Here is a 19,103-nt window from a genome sequence, read left to right on the forward strand (position 1 = left end):
TAACCTAAAACTAACACGACGGCACCACTTCTCAACAATAAACTAGAAGCAACCTAATCTCAAACCTCTTTCACCTGTTTGCTCAGTGTTGTACAACTTATACTGTAATAATACAACTTGTGTAGCAAATATAAACTAACATTTGGCTCTATAGACACTGTGGATCAGCTCAAGATGAATGGTTCACACTGATAGTGTAATCATAAGTTTGCCTATTTTGTAAGGCCTCTTATTGATACTCATGAAACTGATGAAGCACCTCTGCTGGCCCACATCCCCAAATGGCACAGAGCTGCAAAAAGAATATCCTGCTGCAGAGATCAAACACTAGAACCTCTTCGCATTCCATTTTAAAGACTTTTATTTTGAAATCCTCACACTGATAATTGTTGTTCAGTTATTAGTGCCAAAACTTCAAACGATAGCCTTGTGTTCACCTTGAGTGAATTAGTGATCAGACACATCCCTGCAAGAGTTTATATTTCATCATATCTGCACACCACACATGCGCTGCACAGTAATCAAACAGATGGGGGTACGGTTTTAGTAATAGCAACAACACGTAGCCCAGTACACAAATCACATCTCCCACTAGCTCGTAAAAGACCATCATTAGTACAGTGTTTATATGTGTGTGCGGTGCCTAATAAGCCTTAAAAGTGCCTGATTGGGATTACGAGTTACAATATTACTCAAACAGACAAATGACTGCTGTAAAGTTACGAACAACCCTGTCACAGATAAAGCAGTCAAGGCTGCCCTTAACACTATACCCTGATTCAGAACTATTATGGTAACAGTTATATAAAAGCTTAAGCAATGAGGGTAATTTGGGGCTCTGTAGTGCCCCAGTCCATCTGCAGTGCAACACAACACCATACACTCACTCATGCCCTTGCCCACAACTACACAGCGTTTTCATGTTGTTGCCAGGCAGGCTAGAATTTATACTGAGGCTGTGGCCCACGGCCATAGTTGGAGTCATTTGGGTTAAGTGCCTTTTCTTCAGGGAAGAACAGTGTTATCGAGTAGCTGCCGGCACGTGTGTGTGTTTCTCTCTCTCTCTCTCTCTCTCTCGCACACACACACACACACACACACACACACACACACACACACACACACACACACACACACACACACACACACACACACTCTATCTATCTATTTATCTTTCTATCTATCTTAGCCTCAGGGTCTTGGAGGTAAATTTCAGTGACTGGCCGCTCCTTCTGATCTTGGAATGCATGACATATGGTAGCGACTGCCTGAGGGGTGACCTAATGAACTGTATTTGTGGGTTCCCAGGGCAATGGCAGTATAACACAGGTTGTGTGTGTGAAAATCTAGCTCGCGTTAGTCACATTCTACATTACACTTCAACCCAGACTATAAAACATGTTCATACATATTTCTTGAAAGGTACTGATATACAATTCTTTGCCATTTAGAGCTTCTATACCCAGCCTTTATTAGACGGATACATTTCAGAACTGCTTATGTGTTATAAGCAGTAGTAGCTACCCACATTTAGTGTTCAAGTATATTTTGCTAAGAAATGAGATCCTGTTATTACAAGGTAACTGTTACTAACACAGTTGTTCTTCCATTCAGTTTAATTTTCAGTAACAGAATTGATTCCTATCATTTGGGCCTGCATAAGTGTCAGGGTTCCTGGGTCGTTGACCCAGTGTTTTCTGTTTTGTCATGTTCAGTTTATTTTCACATCTGTGTTTTCTGTGCCAGCATACCGCCTGCGTATTGTGTTCCAGTTATTTCCATATATCATTAGTCAGACTAAGTTCAGCTGCGTACTCACCGGTTTCTAATCATTCATCACCCAGCGTGTATTTAAGTCCTCAGTTCCATCCGATCCTTGTCGTGTCATTGATGTACGTCTGATGTTAGTGTCGTCTGTATGTTCAGTTAGCCAGCCAGTCCTTCATTCATTCATTCATTCATTCATTCAGTCATTCATTCATTCAGCCAGCCAGCCAGCCAGCCAGCCAGCCATTTCCTCCCTCTGTACTGTTTGCTCACTCCTTCGGCAATAAACATCCACCTTCACCTACCTGCCTGTGAGTCCAGCGATTGGGTCCTCCTTCTCTCGTCCACGACACTACTCCTGACAGAATGACACGAACCCGCGTTGTGGACCCAGCGGACTCTGAACTTTTCGAGCGGCAGGAGGCAGCGCTCCTTCGCTGGACGGAGGGGCTTCGGGGAAAACAGCGGCTCTTCGCGGAGAGAGAGCACGTCTTCGAGGGGACTTGCCTGGCTCTGGGCGGGCCTCGGAGACGCCGCGTTCCCCCACCTGCTGCCTCACCTGCACCGGAGCATTCGCCGCGGAGAGCGGGCGTCACAGGCCAAGCTTCGGCTGCTCGCTCTCCCGCCGCTCCGCTCCTCGCTCGCCCGCCAGCCGTTTTACTCACTGGAACTTCACCCTCGCCATGGCACAGCGGCTCCGCCTACCACCTCGGCTCAATGGAGGCTCCCGCGCCAGAAGCTCGGTTGTGTACCCCACCCGCTTCCTCTTCCCGGAAAAAGCGGCGCACACGCCACCATAACAAGGACTATTTTCAGCTACTCCCGGTGGTGAGTTCTAGTGACTGTTTTCCACCCTCCTCATTTGATTCTTCACCTCAAATAACTAATAGACTTATCTCTGATTCATGGGGGGTCTCCCTCCTAGACGAGGACGTAGACTGGGACAAATTTTTCTGCTCTGCTCCCCCAAAAACTGTTCAGTCAAAGACTGTAAATAGTGGTGGCAGGAGGACCAGAACAATCCCAGAGAAACCTGCCAGTATCACACACCCGGTCGTTATCTCCACTCCCGTCAGTCAGGCTACACCCACTCCAGTGCCAGCTCCCAGGAGGAGGGCAGCTGCGACCCAGTCTACCTCCACGCCCGCTCCTGTTTCTCGGGTGGGGGTGACTGGTGTCCAGCCACCTCCCGTGCCTGTCCCAGCGCCCAGGCTGAGGGCAGCCAGAACCCAGCCAGAACTCCCTAGCGGCTTGGAAGAGCTAACCGGTTCACCTGCTACCTCACCACTTCATCCACCTCCTGACCCAGCCTTTCACGCCCTCGCACTATCCCTAGTTAGATTAGCTGAACTGTCCCCTGCCCAGGCACCAGCCTTACTAGCCCAAGCTGTAGCCTTATCTCCGTCACTAGCTCAGTCTGTAGCTCAACCATTAGCCACACCAACCTCAGCTCCGTCGTCAGCCTCGCCTACCTCTGTTCATCCCTTAGCATCTCCACTCCAGTCAGTTCCCTCACCTGCTGTTCAGCTTCCACTCCAGTCCCCTGTAGTCCAGTCTCCTGCCCTTCAGTCCCCTGTAGTCCAGTCCGCTCCTGCCCTCCAGTCCCCTGTAGGGTAGTCCGCTCCTGCCCTCCAGTCAGTAGTCCAGTCCGCTCCTGCCCTCCAGTCAGTAGCCCAGTCGCCTCCTGTCCTCCAGTCAGTAGTCCAGTCGCCTCCTGTCCTCCAGTCAGTAGTCCAGTCGCCCGTCCACCATCCTGTTCAGTTCCCGGACCTGCAGCCACAGCACCCAGAGCCAGCTGTGAGCTACCCTGCTTCTCAGCCAGGGGTTTCCGCACCCGCTGGCCCGGCCGCTTCCCTGCCAGAGGTCCCCGCACCTGCTGGTTCTGTCCTGTGTGTGCCAGGGGCTCCAGTGCCCACTGGTTCTGAGATCGTTTTCGCTGGAGGGCCCGAGGAGCCCGTCTAGCCTCATGCCTCGTCAGCTGGAGGGCCCGAGGAGCCCGTCCGGCAACCTTCCTCGTCAGCTGGAGGGCCCGAGAAGCCCGTCCAGCCTCATGCCTCGTCAGCTGGAGGGCCCGAGGAGCCCGTCCAGCAACCTTCCTCGTCAGCTGGGGGTTCAGGAGAACCGCACCAGCTTCATGCCTCGTCAGCTGGAGGGCCCGAGGAGCCCGTTCAGCCACCCGTCTCCGCTGGAGGGTCCGAGGGGCCCGTTCAGCCTCCCGTCTCCGCTGGAGGGTCCGAGGGGCCCGTTCAGCCTCCCATCTCCGCTGGAGGGTCCGAGGGGCCCGTCCAGCCTCCTGCCACGTCAGCTGGAGGGTCCGAGGAGCCCGTCCAGCCTCCTGCCACGTCAGCTGGAGGGCCCGAGGAGCCCGTCCAGCCACCACCTGCGGCTGCCTCGCTGTCACCTAGCTCTGCTTCTGCTTCGCCTGGTCCAGCTTCAGCCTGTGCCTCGCCTGGTCCAGCCTCTGCTTCTGCTACGCAGTGTTGGGGAGTAACGGAATACATGTACCGCCGTTACGTATTTAAAATACAAAATATGAGTAACTGTATTCCGTTACAGTTACCGTTTAAACAGGTGGTATTCAGAATACAGTTACTTTGTTGAAATAAATGGATTACACTGCGGTACTTTCCTGTTTCATTTTGTCGCGGGTCAGGACTGTTTGGGTTTTGTTTGACAGCTACGTTCTGTTGTTCCAGGCGGCAGCGTTACGGTTGCCATGGTTACAGGGCAACGCTCTCTCTCTCTCACTGCGACTGTGTGTTTCCTGGGTGAGAGAGCGCCTTTTCGTTGTTGTTGTTGTTGTGCTAAGCTAACAGGCAGAATGCTACAAGCATAGCTCTAAAGAATGTAGCATCATGGGCAGTGTAGTCCGTGTTGCAGGGAGAATGGACGCGAGGAGGGAGAAAAAGGGGAGTGGAAAGGTACGTGTTGTCATCGAGGAAAAACAGGAGCTGGAAGCATGTAAATATAATAATAACCACTTCAGCCAAGAAGAGTGCCTTACGAGCCCAGTTGTAAGTAAGCTATTAAGACTCGACTGTACACCGTGTTTGTGTTTTCCTCCGAAAACAATAAGTTCCGTTGGAGCAGCCTTTCAACGCCTCTCTCTGTCTCTCCAAGAAAAGTTGACCCACACAACAAAGTAAAGCTATTTTTCGGCTACGAGCCGACAGGGACCCCGCCGTATTAGTCAGAGGTCCCTTTACTACAGTTCGGAGTCGCGGACCTTCAGTAATAGTAATAAATCACACAGCAATAGTACATTCACGTTGTTGTAAAAAGCATGATAATATATTAAGTAATCCAAAGTATTCAGAATATGTTACTGTCATTGAGTAACGTAACGGAATACGTTACAAAATACATTTTGGGGCATGTATTCTGTATTCTGTAATGGAATACATTTTAAAAGTAACCTTCCCAACACTGCTGCTACGCCTGGTCCAGCCTCTGCTTCTGCTTCGCCTGGTCCGGCCTCAGACTCTGCCTCGGCCTCTGCTTCGCCTGGTCCGGCCTCAGACTCAGCCTCGGCTTCTGCTTCGCCTGGTCCGGCCTCAGACTCAGCTTCGGCTTCTGCTTTGCCTGGCCCTACAGCTGCTCCTCAGTCTCCGCCGGCTCCCGCGCCGCCTTCTGCAGCTGCTCCTTGGCCGCCTTCTCCTCGTCGCCGGTGTGGTCGACCACCGCACCGGCTCAGTGGCCGCCGCCGTCTTCCTCGCTGCCGCCCACCGGATCGACTTCAGCGTCTCTGCCGGCTGCGTGGCCGCCCACCTGAACTGTATGGGCTCAGCCACTGGCCGTGTGGCCGCCCACCTGAACTGTATGGGCTCAGCCACTGGCCGCATGGCCGCCCGCCTGAACTGGCTCTGTGTGGACTCCGTCCCTCCGTCCTGGGCCCCCTCCGCCCGCCCTGTTCTGGTTTTTTTTCTTTTGGCCGTCGGGTGCCGGCCTTTGGAGGGGGGTACTGTCAGGGTTCCTGGGTCGTTGACCCAGTGTTTTCTGTTTTGTCATGTTCAGTTTATTTTCACATCTGTGTTTTCTGTGCCAGCATACCGCCTGCTTATTGTGTTCCAGTTATTTCCATATATCATTAGTCAGACTAAGTTCAGCTGCGTACTCACCGGTTTCTAATCATTCATCACCCAGCGTGTATTTAAGTCCTCAGTTCCATCCGATCCTTGTCGTGTCATTGATGTACGTCTGATGTTAGTGTCGTCTGTATGTTCAGTTAGCCAGCCAGTCCTTTGTTCATTCATTCATTCATTCATTCAGTCAGTCAGCCAGCCAGCCATTTCCTCCCTCTGTACTGTTTGCTCACTCCTTCGGCAATAAACATCCACCTTCACCTACCTGCCTGTGAGTCCAGCGATTGGGTCCTCCTTCTCTCGTCCACGACACTACTCCTGACAATAAGATTGCTTATAATGACAATTATGATAGTTTTGATCAATATTGATATCCCGATTATTTATGATTATTATCCATTGCCGTCCAAGCAGAACACTGCTTTCCCATCATTTCACATGATTTGTACGAATGTGAAATAAAATTGGTCCTCTTTCTTCACCTAAGCTCAGTGCAAACGTAGAAAACACATTTGAAAAAATACTTCATCTCTGCAGACAAATAAGGCGTTTTTTCACCTGGAATAAGTGAATATTCTAAAAGCAAAATATAGTTTTTCACTCTATTCCTTGCACCTGTGAATTTGTGGATCTTAACAAAACTTGTAGCGACCAATCTCTTTTCCCCGTTTTGCGTACAGTACAAAATAATCCAAAACAATTGAATGAAGGGAGAAGATCTTTTGTCCAGTAAGTGGAACATTTTCATGAAGCCCTCATTACTCATACAGGGAGTGCAGAATTATTAGGCAAGTTGTATTTTTGAGGAATAATTTTATTATTGAACAACAACCATGTTCTCAATGAACCCAAAAAACTCATTAATATCAAAGCTGAATGTTTTTGGAAGTAGTTTTTAGTTTGTTTTTAGTTTTAGCTATTTTAGGGGGATATCTGTGTGTGCAGGTGACTATTACTGTGCATAATTATTAGGCAACTTAACAAAAAACAAATATAGACCCATTTCAATTATTTATTTTTACCAGTGAAACCAATATAACATCTCCACATTCACAAATATACATTTCTGACATCAAAAACAAAACCAAAACAAATCAGCGACCAATATAGCCACCTTTCTTTGCAAGGACACTCAAAAGCCTGCCATCCATGGATTCTGTCAGTGTTTTGATCTGTTCACCATCAACATTGCGTGCAGCAGCAACCACAGCCTCCCAGACACTGTTTAGAGAGGTGTACTGTTTTCCCTCCTTGTAAATCTCACATTTGATGATGGACCACAGGTTCTCAATGGGGTTCAGATCAGGTGAACAAGGTGGCCATGTCATTAGTTTTTCTTCTTTTATACCCTTTCTTGCCAGCCACGCTGTGGAGTACTTGGACGCGTGTGATGGAGCATTGTCCTGCATGAAAATCATGTTTTTCTTGAAGGATGCAGACTTTGTCCTGTACCACTGCTTGAAGAAGGTGTCTTCCAGGAACTGGCAGTAAGACTGGGAGTTGAGCTTGACTCCATCCTCAACCCGAAAAGGCCCCACAAGCTCATCTTTGATGATACCAGCCCAAACCAGTACTCCACCTCCACCTTGCTGGCGTCTGAGTCGGACTGGAGCTCTCTGCCCTTTACCAATCCAGCCACGGGCCCATCCATCTGGCCCACCAAGACTCACTCTCATTTCATCAGTCCATAAAACCTTAGAAAAACCAGTCTTGAGATATTTCTTGGCCCAGTCTTGACGTTTCAGCTTGTGTGTCTTGTTCAGTGGTGGTCGTCTTTCAGCCTTTCTTACCTTGGCCATGTCTCTGAGTATTGCACACCTTGTGCTTTTGGGCACTCCAGTGATGTTGCAGCTCTGAAATATGGCCAAACTGGTGGCAAGTGGCATCTTGGCAGCTGCACGCTTGACTTTTCTCAGTTCATGGGCAGTTATTTTGCGCCTTGGTTTTTCCACACGCTTCTTGCGACCCTGTTGACTATTTTGAATGAAACGCTTGATTGTTCGATTATCACGCTTCAGAAGCTTTGCAATTTTGAGACTGCTGCATCCCTCTGCAAGATATCTCACTATTTTTGACTTTTCTGAGCCTGTCAAGTCCTTCTTTTGACCCATTTTGCCAAAGGAAAGGACATTGCCTAATAATTATGCACACCTGATATAGGGTGTTGATGTCATTAGACCACACCCCTTCTCATTACAGAGATGCACATCATCTAATATGCTTAATTGGTAGTAGGCTTTCGAGCCTATACAGCTTGGAGTAAGACAACATGCATGAAGAGGATGATGTGGACAAAATACTCATTTGCCTAATAATTCTGCACTCCCTGTAGTGTTTATTGGGTACCTGTCTTTGCCCAAATGAAAAACATTTGCGTTGGTGATTTCAGTGCGTCTTTGCAACCTGGATGAATGCACAGACTGCACAGGCTCGCTTGTGGAGTTCTTAGTTGATATTGGATGGTTCACATTAGCTTCCCTTGTTTTTCTTGGCCTTCATGCATTTATTATATCGCAGCTTTTGTTTGTATACCCAAACAAAGGATGATGATCAGCTTTAAGGGACAAACTCTTTGCTTTCTGCTGTGCCAGACATTGTTATTTGTTATATATCTTTTAACTTATTGTTACTCATCCAGACTAGTCCAGGAAACTTCAAGCTGCACGGTATAAAGGGAACACTTGATTTGCTATTGATGGAGCACACATGTCAAATATTGTGCCAAAATCATGAGATTAAAACTCAGTTAATTGTGTTTTTGTACAAGTTATATACACTGAGTTAACCTATATCAATATTATTTGGTTAGGTTTGGGACAATTTTATGTGTGTGTATTTTTAGTGGTGAGTTTAGTTTAGTTCTACTGTCTGTGGACACACAGTGTGATTGCATGTAGGTCTGTGCTTGTGTTTAGGACTACACATATGTCTGTGCTCACTAAATGGCAGAGCCTGATCTTTTTTCCCCACCATGAAACATGCTGAATTTCCACCCGGGGACTCTGAATTATTTACAGAGACAATTACCAGGCCATGTGCCTCGAATACTCAAGCAAGTTCAGCCTGGTTTGCAAGCAGTTCTGCCTGCTGACATTGTCTCCGTTCTAATAGAAGGACTTCGCAATTTGGTAATGCCTTAGCCTCTCAACAACTGGTTTGTGCCTCAGGTCCCACATCCCTTCTAGGTACAGATTAGAGGATTACACATAGTAATGAGTATGTACAGTAAAGTAAATACAACATCTCTGATTCTGTGTGTTTGTTAACTGTTTGGAGTTATGGTAGACTCACACACAGCAAAACTGATCCCATAGCATATAGACCCATGTAGTTTCACCAAAAGACAGCTGTGACAGCTTTTCACCATTAAAGCCAGGGAGTCAAAAGATCACAATAAAAAGCTTGCACGATTACATTAGGATTGTAAATTGAGATTGTATAATAAGATTGTAGTGCAGCATAATCCTGATTTCTTTCTCTGTTTGAATAAAGTTAAATGTTTCCATTTAAGTAAATACGTATTTTTTTTAGGACAATGATGTGAGGATCATCATTGGCCAGTTTGATGAGAACCTGGCCTCCAGAGTCTTCTGCTGTGTAAGTTTCTTTATGATGTTGCCTTCTGTTGTCTTGGCATTTTATTTTAAATGATAGAAATTGTCTTATACACAGTTGGCGCTATTAGTAAAATGCATTGTGTCATAATTATGAACAAAGCTGACATGCTTTTTTTAATCCTGTTTCAATAAGGAGTAATTAAATATATCATTAGATGCACAGAATTTGGACTTTAGATGGTTGGATTTCAAAGTGTCATTTTCCTTTCTTTTAAGAACAACAAGATTAGTTGTTAATCTGAATCTCTCTGATTTTCCATTGCTCCAACCTCTGATTATTGTGCCCAAACCAGGCGTATAACCTGAACATGTTTGGGAGTAAATATCAGTGGATTATCCCTGGCTGGTATCAGGGCAACTGGTGGGAACAGGCCAACAACACCAACTGCACCACCAAGAAGCTTCTCACTGCCATGGAGGGATACATTAGCGTGGACTTTGAGCCACTCAGCGCTCGGCAAATCAAGGGCATCTCTGGCAGGGTGAGTGACATACATCTCAACTACACTCTGATGTGCAGAAGGTAATTTTATACTGTATACTTAAAAACGTGAGGTAAATAGAATAATTTTTGTCTGAAGGTCTTCATTCATAAAGCTTAGGGAAGTTTTTTAAGTCAAGTTTAATTTTTTTTAAATAAAGTTTGATTGTAGTTCGTTAAAGTAGGGCTGTAACAAATTTTTCATTGATTAGTCAACGCTTATTTTTTATAACTCTTATCTCCACTTCCTGTGGGCAAACCTCCTGTTCTAGGCTCCATTACGTCACCTGCTCAAGTCTGCCCACCTGTGAATATCAACCTGTTGTCTCGTCCCTCAGTACATTAAAATAATGACCCAGTAAACATATAAATTTGAAGATAATCAAAGCTATTTTTAATATTTCTCAGGATGGTCAGAATAAAAATTAAATAAACATTAGAAATGACTGTTACTTACAGCTTCTCAGATGGCGTAGTGTTCAATGCCAATTAAACTATTTAACTAATTATATAAATAATTAATTATTGATAATGTTAGATGGAATTTGACGTCAGAGCTCCAGGGTGCCAGCTTTTTAAATGCTCGTGCACTGCAGTAGTGCTGTAGTGAAAGCAAAGCTCAGCTTTCCACAGTCTGCATTTAACTTTCTGTGAAATGCTTTGACATTTTTTAAAATCTTTGTTTCCATATTTTTTTCATCCTCCTGTTTTGCCATGGGTGCCATATTCTCCCTCTTTAGTACTGAGTGCTAGTGATGTGTCGCTCGCGAACGAAATGGCTCTTAGAGCCAGGTCTTTGACGTGAACGACGTGAGCCGGTGTTGTGCCAAAAAGTGATTGTCTGCCAAAAACTGATTTCCGGTATTTGCCAAAAAGCGATTGCTCATATTTAAAGTGCTATAAGTAACTTGTTGGGCTATAATATGTTAAACATATGTCAAATGCATCCCTTATGGATGACATAAAGTCATCTTGAGCCACAAACAACATTCGTGTAGCAAGATACAAGCCGCAATCAGTTTTTGGCAGCGACTTTTATATAACCTTTATTTATGCAGTAAAAAAAATCTCATTAACATTAAAAATGTATTTTGTAAGAGTAAGTTGCCCAACAGGACAGCAAAAATGGCAGCAAATATTACAATAGTTCTGTAAAAATATTTTAAGTGGGGATAAAGGACCGGATTGGTTATAATGTAAGTACAAGTTGTAAAGATACTTAAAAAACAGATAATTTTTTAATTCTTTATGTAACCCCTTTGTATCCCCTGTTCACCGAAGTCTATTTACGAACATACGTAAAGATATTACACATAAAAAATACACAGAAACACTGGAAATCAGTTTTTGGCAGACAATCACTTTTTGGCACAACACCAAGCCATGGGTTGTTTTTTTTCTTTCTCTAACCCTCTCTCGCACTTCTTCCGCTTCACTCCGCATGCAAGCCTTGTGCTTTGCGCTGGGCAGAAGGGGGAGGGGCGGTAGTTACACACGCAGTAGCGCAGGAACAGAGTAGGAGGGAGAGAGAGAAAGAGTATGGAACGCCAGGACTGCCATAATGAATTAATTAAATACACCATTAAATAATTAATTAAATGTGGCAATAATTAATTAAATGTGTCAATAATTAATTAAAATGTGAAATACATAAATAATTAATTAAATGTGTCAATAATTAATTAATTACATGTGTCATAACTATTTATTTAATTAATTAATTCCAATTTTAATTAATTATTGACACATTTAATTAATTATTTAATGGTGTATTTAATTAATTCATTATGGCAGTCCTGGCGTTCCATAAAAGAGAGCCAGGGAGAACAACGTCACATTAGAAAGGTATAGTAATCTAGTTGTGGATGATAAAGGATTCAGAAAGTTTATTCATGCAGGCCCATATGACAGAGAATGTGCATCTTCTTTTGGTTTTCATATTGTAATTCATATTTAATTGTGTTGTGGTTTGCAGTGTTTTGTGTTGTTTCACTTTAAATTTGTTTAAAAGGAAAAAGCTGAAAATTTAAATAGTTAAAAGTTGAAATGTGAATAGCTGGTTTTTGTATTATATGATTTATTCATTACATTTTATGTGGAGTGGGTAAATAAAAGTATATTTACGGTGGCCCCTAGAGACAAAGCACGTACAAACTTCAAAACACGTAAAAACTCCAAAACATGTACAAAACACAACAGAGGTGCTCCAAGATGCTAGGCGCAGTGTTGAGCTTTTGTTACCTAGTGGCTACACAAGCCAGCAAGTACCAACGACCTGATTTGGTAGTAACAGGTAAATGAACTTTTTTTTTTTTAATTATTTGAATATATATATATGAGTGCTTGTGTATAAATACACAAACCATACACATATGCTTTCAATTGTGTAATTTAAGTGATCTAGGTAGCTCTGTTTTGGAAGTTCAGTTAACTCTAGGAATGTGTTTTGGAGTTTGTACGTGCTTTTTGGAGTTTGTACGTGCTTTGTCTCTAGGGGCCACCACATATATTTATATATGAACATATATAAATAAAACCACTTTTTTTTACATTAGTAATTCCTTTTGTGCATAATTGTATATTATTGTTAATAATAAATTAATTAAAGCAACAAAACAACCTGAAGAGCCGGTTCGGAGCCGGAAGATCCGGTTCTTTTTAGTGAGCCAAAACAAAAGAGCCGGTTCTATAAAAAGAGCCGGAAATCCCATCACTACTGAGTGCAGTTTTGGCCGACGATATAAGTGATACTGCCCCCATAGCTTCCTGTAGTTTATTGCAGTTACAAAAACAAATTTTAAAAAACCCAAATATTAGTATATGACGCTTAACAATAAAATTCCGCATCGTTTAATTTTTATAGTCGATGTTATCGATTATGCTGACAAATCGTTGCAACTCTACTTTAAAGTAGTCCTGTAATAGTGTTTTGAAGACTCTTTGGAGACAGCGCTTAATTTCAGAAAGACATCCCTGATGCATGTTTTTAAACTAGAGAGCTTAGCCTAAATGAATCGTGGGATCCAAAGTGCTCTTATTTCCAATTAATTTTGTATCGTTATTTGTGGCAAATGAATCATTTACTTTGGGCCACACTACAACTGTTCCAATGAGTTTGAATTAACAGAACAGTGTTTTTCCACAGAAAAGAAATAAAATCCTATAAAGTTAGGAGAAGGACACTTTCTCTGTTTAATGTCCTCTCTCTTACCCTCCTTCCAGACCCCTAAGGAGTACGAGAGGGAGTATAGCAGAGAACTTCAGCAGAAAGGCGTGGAGGCAAGCAAGTTTCATGGTTTCGCTTACGATGGGATCTGGGTCATTGCCAAAACGTTGACGAGAGCGATGGAACTGCTGCGGATAAAACAACGGCAAAACATGTACCACAACTTCACCGTGGACGACCGTGAAGTAGGAAAAATGGTGCTGGACGTCATGAATGAAACCAACTTCTTTGGTGTTACGGTAAGTTAGGAAGCGGGCTGTTGTTTAGTTTGTGAATCTATAGCACATAGCAGTGATAGTCTGACATGTGTAGAGGTGAAATTGATTTCTTTTACTTGACTCACTTTCATATGGTGAAGCTAGCACCATCAGACAAACTGACAAACAGAAAGACACCGAAATTCAATGCACTGTGTGTAGGCAAAAAGTTCTCCCTAATACTGGTTAAGACCAGTGGACAAGTAGAAAGACTTTTATGTATAAAGTGCATGTACAGACAACATCCCAGTCCAAAAAAGACCAAAGGTTTCTGAAAGTTTTCAGTTTTTCTCAGTTGCTTTGGTAACTTTCACATAACATTCTTAAAGATATATTTCCCACTCAGCAAACCCTCCAAAACATTGAATTAATTTGTGAAAATTGCATTTTTGCATTAATAAATTAGTAATAGGAACCAAAATGGATAAACTGCTTTCATAAAGTGTAACTTTATAGGTGTTTCTCACATTACCTACATACGTATTGCTTGGCATATCTGATGTGATACATCAACTGGTCGTAAGGAAAGAAATGTGTATTCCCTGACAGGCTGGTGAGTGGTTTCTGCAGTTTGATGGTGAAATCATGTGCAAAGAGGGTGCTGCACCAGAAACTTCCTTTTGACTATTTTAGTAGCCAGCAGATCGTCATGGTCACCCATACTTTGCATGGAAAATGCCAACTTGTCTGACTACAAGCTAAGTGGTGATAAATCTCGAAAAGGTGCTACACAAACTGGAAATAAAGAATGTTCCCTTTCAAATTAAAAGCTGTGCTTCAGCACTGCAGCCAACACCTTTCAAAAGGTGTGACTTTTACTCTGCAGGCATATGACCTCTGTCTCCAGTTTGTGTCGCAATTTTCAGTTTCACTGCCGCTCAGAGAGGAGCTGATGAGTATTTGCAGACACGTCGGTGTCTTCAATGCAAACTGCAGATGGCTGTGAAAATCTGTTGGTGATCAAAGCAACCGAAACAAGGTTTTTGCCAGCCTGTTGGGGGATGCACATTTTTCCCTAACTACCTGACGTTGTTAGATGGTCATGACTGGGGCTTAGGCAACTCATTTCTCAGTGATTGGCCTCAACTTCCAGCAACTACTCACCAACCGGTTAGGGAATACACATGTTTTCCTCGTGACTTTTGTTTACCAGCCGATTTCTAGGCTTTTATGATTCAATCCTTAATCACTACTCTACAATGTCACATCTTCAACTTGCCAGAGTGCCAGTGGACTCTGATACTTCTTTATAACAAACATATGTATATGTATGGCTACATTTGACAGAGTGATTTAATCAAAGTGAGTGTTGTATTTACTGTGTATTTGTTATTTTAAGAAATAGAGCATTTACATCTGCAAGCATTATTAGGAAACGAATACCTTTCCTCTAATGGTCACACAATACAGTAAACTAATTACAGCAACTGTATGTTACAATAAAAAAACAGTTATAGGAATGACTGATTGTTAGGGAAAATATTCTAAAACACTTCTTCAGTAAAGACTCAGAGAAGAGAAACACACAGAACTTCTTGCTAGCAAGGGCAGCCTCCAGACTGAGACTCGCACTAAGAAACTGCCCCGGTCTTTATTTATACTTCAGTGTGTGTGTGTGTGTGTGTGTGTGTGTGTGTGTGTGTGTGTGTGTGTGTGTGTGTGTGTGTGTGTGTGTGTTACTGCTGATCAAAGGGTCAAACATCCTTGGTCAGGAAGAGGGTAGCCTCCCCCTCACCCTAGATGGTTCACCCAGTGCTGGGTCGGGTGCTAAAAGACTGTGCTGCGGACCTGGCGGACGTCTTCACCTCTATATATAACACCTCATTGTCCTGTTCACTGGTACCATCCTGTTTCAAAGCAGCAACCATCGTTCCCATCCCAAAACAGTCAAATGTCACATGTCTGAACGATTTCAGACCTGTGGCACTCACCCCCATTCCCGCCAAATGCCTGGAGAGACTGGTCATTAAACACATCAGAGCTGCTTTTCCACCATCCCTGGACTCGCACCAGTTTGCATACAGGGAGAACCGGTCAACCGAGGATGCGATCGCCACAGTGCTGCACACATTACTGAAGCACTTGGAACACAGGAACACCTATGCACGGCTCCTCTTTGTAGACTACAGCTCGGCTTTTAATACCATCCGGCCATACAAACTCCGTCCCAAACTCCACCAACTGGGACTTAACTCCTCTCTGTGCAACTGGATTGTGGACTTCCTCACTAACCGTAGACAGAGTGTCAGAGTGGGTAAGAACACCTCTTCCACCCTTGTGGTCAACACCGGTGCCCCTCAGGGGTGTGTTCTGAGCCCTCTGCTATACACTCTCTTCACCCATGACTGTATTTCCTCCTGCGCGTCCAATCTCATTGTTAAGTTTGCAGATGACACTACAGTGCTCGGACTTATATCCAACAATGATGAGACAAACTATAGGACAGAGGTGCAACAACTAGAGTCATGGTGCCACGACAATAACTTGGTCTTAAACACCAAAAAGACCAAGGAGATCATTGTAGATTTCCGGAAGAGGGGCCATAACAACCATCTGCCTCTCTTCATTGGCAGTGAGGCGGTGGAGAGGGTGAGCAGTTTTAAATTCTTGGGGGTAACTGTGACCGAGGACCTGTCCTGGGGCAACCATATCACCTCAGTTGTACGGAAGGCCCAACAGCGCCTCTACTACCTGAGGAGACTGCGGAGCGCACACATTCCCAGATCTCTGATGTTGAACTTCTACAACTGTGCCATCAGCAGCGTTCTGACGTATGGATTTCTAGTGTGGTTCCCCAGCTGCACCAAGGCCGATCAGCAAGCACTCCAGCGGGTGGTGAAAGAAGCTGGCAGAATTATTGGAACAAGTCTGCCAGAGATCAGTAATATCTTCCCCACTCGCTGTCTGAGGAGGGTGCACAGTATCCTGCGGGACCAACATCACCCTGCGCGCCACCTTTTCCATCTGCTGCCCTCAGGGAGAAGGTACAGGTCTATACAGGCCAGAACATCCAGACTGGCCAACAGCCTGTATCCACAGGCTGTGAGGCTCCTGAACTCTCTGCCCCCCTCTCACGGACAATAACCATATCCAACTTCTTAATAGCAATGAACTGGTCTGCATTGGTGCATCATATCTTTATTCTCTTCCCCCTCCTGCCCCCCCCCCCCCTCTTTCTTAAATAGATAACTATCATATCTGATATCATATCTCACAGTACAATAATATTGAATGGGTTGCATTGTTGTATTTTGTCATGTTTCTCAGGTCTTTGTCTGAATTTCTACGAACATTATTGCTAAGGATTGTCTTATTGCATTGGAGTCACACTGGGTTAAATATGTACACTTGGGTTTTAAGGGGTATTTATTATTTTCTTCTTTTTTTGGGGTTGTATGGAAGCCCCAAACGCAATTTCATTGTTCTTGACAATGACAATAAATAAATAAATACTAAATACTAAATATTTTTCAATAAATATTAATTTTAGCCTGCGACCTTGTTCTAGTTTTGAATTTTGGCCCACTGTGTATTTGAGTTTGACACCCCTGCTTTAGAGAGTCTTAGCTTACATGTGTGTTTATTTCATATTTTCAGTTGTTTCCCTCCACGGCTAAATAAACCGGTTTCAGTAATGCACTGATATACAAGAATGGACATAAGGGGCTTCTTTCAAAGAAAAAAACTCTGGTAGTATTTTATATATTATGCTTTGTATGTTGTTCAGTATTTTTCTATGCAAAACAAGAGGAACTTCAATACACAGCAGTATATTCACAGTTTAAACCAGATATTTACATACACTTTATGGAAAACACAAAAACATTTTTTTACTGTGCAACATCAATTTAGAGTAAACTTGTTTTGGATAAATAAATATTGAAATATCTTTTGAATTAGTTAAATGTCAGAATAAAGAGAGACAGAGCTGTCTATTTTTTATCACTTTCATCAAATTTAGGAGTACATGTACACTAAGTTTATTGTTAATTAATAAGAAAACTCCAGACGATTCCATTCTGACCTGAAGAAGCTTGTGATAGGTCAGTAGAGTCCATGTGAGTAAATTGGTGGCACAGCTGTGGATGCATATAAGGCAACACACAGAGCCTGTTTCTTTGAAATGGGAAAATCAAGAGATGTCAACCAAAACACCAGGAAAAGAACTGTGGAGCTCCATAAGTGTGGCTCAAGTTTGAATACAATTTGGTGCCATTTACAATTAAGAAATACAGATAGTTTCTCTCTTTACTCTTAAAGTTAACAAATATGTTTTTTATATTTATCAATCTAAAAAAATAAACATTTAGTCTGATTTGATGTTACAATTAAAAAAGTGTTTGTGTTTTGATCTGAAGAGTGTGTAATTATCTGGTTTCAACTGTATATTTGATGATTGTCAGCACAAAGAGGGAGAGAGAGGAGCAGAGAGGGAGAGAGAGGAGAATGAGGACAGAACAGAGATGAACAAGAGCAGGGCCCTATTTCAGGAAGCCGGTTTAGAAAACTCAGAATGAAAAACGATACTCAGGGTTGAGTAACCCCGAACTGTCCAACTCGGAATATTCGGTTTCAGAAAGGCTGATAACAAGTAGTTCAGTCAACGCGGAGTTGCTTTAACCCCAAATTAAGCGCGCGCACGAGGATACATAAAGCCCTGATTAGTGGAGCACAGATTAAGCGAGTCACCATGGAGACGGAGGGAAAGAAGGCGCGGTCAATGTATTTTACAGTGCTTGAGGCCGAAATTCTGATGGCAGTATATGCCGATAACATGCAAATTTTGCAGAAAAAAAGTAACACAGCCTCAGCTGCAAAAGAAAGGGAGCATGCATGGCAAAACATAGCCGACAGAGTCAATGCGTGAGTGTTAATTTAAACATTGATCTAGGGATTTCCACCCATTTAACACGTTATTTTATCATATTTTATTTTATTTGTTATTTTATACATTTTATTTTGTGATGTGATGTGAGCGCAGGTGCAACCCAACAAGCCCCAAACTCAACCGTTCTCCTGTCACCAGCACGTGAGCCTCAGCAAAGAAAACAAAAATGGAAGTAGTTCAGCAGCGTATTGTGCTGTAAAATCAACTTACTTCCAGACACATACACACACATAAACATTTGCACGCTAATTTGTCACGAGATAATTTCAGCTACCTCTAAAACTGGTCGAAACATAGTTCCTTTTGCCAAACTTAAACCTAATTTGTCACGAGATAATTTCGGCTACCTCTAAAACTGGTCAAAACACAGGTCTTTTGGCGAACTTAAACCCCCCCTTTTTTAATCACATTTCTTTAAACTTTTGCGGCCGTCTTATATACCAAAATAGTGTTTCTCACCCCTGACGTCCCACTGGTGATTCAGATCATTGGACTGAATCCCACCGCCGTGGACCAGATTATAACACCGGCCCAGACCCGAATTTAATGTCCTGGGGCTCTCTCCTCGTCCAAGAGGGCTGTGCACAGGCTTCGGTGCTGGCTCCCCACGGCGTCAGGAATCAGTGCTGGATCTTGGAACAGAGTCACAGATAACAATTCTGATATTTTCTGCTCCGGCTACGAAGGACCAAATAATGTTAGGGAAAATATTCTAAAACGCTTCTTCAGTAAAGACTCAGAGAAGAGAAACACACAGAGTTCTTGCTAGCAAGGGCAGCTCCCTA

At 43.5% G+C, this 19,103-nt stretch overlaps 1 protein-coding gene across 1 annotated transcript in view; it reads left to right on the forward strand.

Moving 5' to 3' along the window:
- Positions 1 to 19,103, forward strand: part of gabbr2 (gamma-aminobutyric acid (GABA) B receptor, 2) — a 212,175-nt gene that overhangs the window by 111,941 nt on the left and 81,131 nt on the right. Inside the window, exons 5-7 of the mRNA XM_086280435.1 lie at positions 9,381 to 9,446; positions 9,760 to 9,948; positions 13,170 to 13,412. Coding sequence (XP_086136561.1) covers positions 9,381 to 9,446; positions 9,760 to 9,948; positions 13,170 to 13,412 — 498 coding nt within the window. The remainder of the gene's footprint in view (positions 1 to 9,380; positions 9,447 to 9,759; positions 9,949 to 13,169; positions 13,413 to 19,103) is intronic.

The sequence above is a fragment of the Aulonocara sp. 'chitande type north' Nkhata Bay genome, linkage group LG22 (genome assembly GCF_057382095.1).
Source record: "Aulonocara sp. 'chitande type north' Nkhata Bay isolate Kocher_YH1m ecotype deep benthic linkage group LG22, A_spYH_male_GT1.1, whole genome shotgun sequence".
Classification (NCBI taxonomy): domain Eukaryota; kingdom Metazoa; phylum Chordata; class Actinopteri; order Cichliformes; family Cichlidae; genus Aulonocara; species Aulonocara sp. 'chitande type north' Nkhata Bay.